The sequence below is a fragment of the Protobothrops mucrosquamatus genome, unplaced genomic scaffold (assembly GCF_001527695.2).
Source record: "Protobothrops mucrosquamatus isolate PMUCROS unplaced genomic scaffold, P.Mucros_1.0 scaffold13456, whole genome shotgun sequence".
NCBI classification, from domain to species: Eukaryota; Metazoa; Chordata; class Lepidosauria; order Squamata; family Viperidae; genus Protobothrops; species Protobothrops mucrosquamatus.
This window is the reverse complement of record NW_015399229.1, coordinates 1-1,188: the sequence shown is the minus strand read 5'-3', so window position 1 is coordinate 1,188 and position 1,188 is coordinate 1. Positions and strand designations below refer to the sequence as shown.

Sequence of the window (1,188 nt, the reverse complement as noted above, 5' to 3'; positions counted from 1 at the left end):
TTACCTACTCATGTAGAATAATATACTTTGTGGAGTTAGAGATATTAATATTTGTTTACTTATATTTGAATATTATCCTGGGATTAGGTTTGGGAAGTCCGGGGGGGTGGGGGGTGGGTTTTCTTACAGTATTGTGTAATATTTGTGATGTTTTTTTCTATGATGAAAAATAATAAAAATTTTATATTGAAAAAAAAAAGATATAAATAATGAACTACCTGCAGTTTCTGATACATTTCTGTATTGATCACTTTGACTTCCTCCAGCTGTAGCCGCAGATTTATAAGAGTGTCTTGCTTTTCATGTATATCTTTCTCCAATAACTTCATGGCAAGTTCTATCTCATGCTTCATACCAACCTGGACCATCAATTCGTTCTCTATATCCTACAGAAGATAAAAACAAACAAGCCCACGTATTCCCAAAATCTTGTGTTTAATTTTAGACTGAACGGACTCTAACAAAACAGCATGGTGGATGATTGACAACTGCATGCACCCACCTAAGTACGGGAAGTCCTTGCAATATAACTGTAATGGAGCCTGCCCTTTGCAGTCATATGTCATAACAGTCGTAAAATGGGTCAGTCATGTTACCAAAACGATTTTACAAACTTTTTTGCAATAGTTGTTAAGCAAATCACGGTGGCCGTTAAGTGAACCAATGGTTTGTTATGAGCACAGTTTTGCTGAAAACTGGAAATAAGTAAGTTTGTGGCAAACTTGTCATAAAATACAGTCACATAACTGCAAGACACTGCAAACAGCTGCATATGCAATTGTGTTGCCGAGCGTCCAAAATTCAGTCATGTGACCACGGAGGAGGCCCAACTGTCAGAACTTTAAATCTGAGTCATAAAAGTTCCCTGTCTTTTAGGTCAGTGGTAACTCTGAACGATCACCAAGAGACCCATAGTAAGTTAAGGACTACCTGTATGTAACTGATTGAAGCCAAGGAATGTGCAACAGTAGCCATTCACAATTTATATAACACCCACTCACTTGTCTTAACTGTGATTCTTCTCGAAGCTGTCTGTGTGCTTCATTATACATTTCATCCAGGCTTTGTCGGGAATGTTTATATGTCTGAAGTTCTGCTTCGGCATCTACTTTATTCATCTACAAAGAAAATAAGGAAAATTATTGTACTTAAAAAACTTTGGTATTCAGAAAGAGACCTCTTCCTAGA

General features: G+C 37.0%; 1 protein-coding gene across 1 annotated transcript in view; it reads right to left on the bottom strand.

Moving 5' to 3' along the window:
* LOC107301491 (RUN and FYVE domain-containing protein 2-like) overlaps positions 1–1,118 on the bottom strand; it is a gene marked incomplete at both ends in the record, with an annotated part of 4,413 nt that extends 3,295 nt beyond the window's left edge. Inside the window, 2 exons of the mRNA XM_015830706.1 lie at positions 219–386; positions 1,002–1,118. Coding sequence (XP_015686192.1) covers positions 219–386; positions 1,002–1,118 — 285 coding nt within the window. The remainder of the gene's footprint in view (positions 1–218; positions 387–1,001) is intronic.
* Positions 1,119–1,188: the final 70 nt, after the last annotated feature.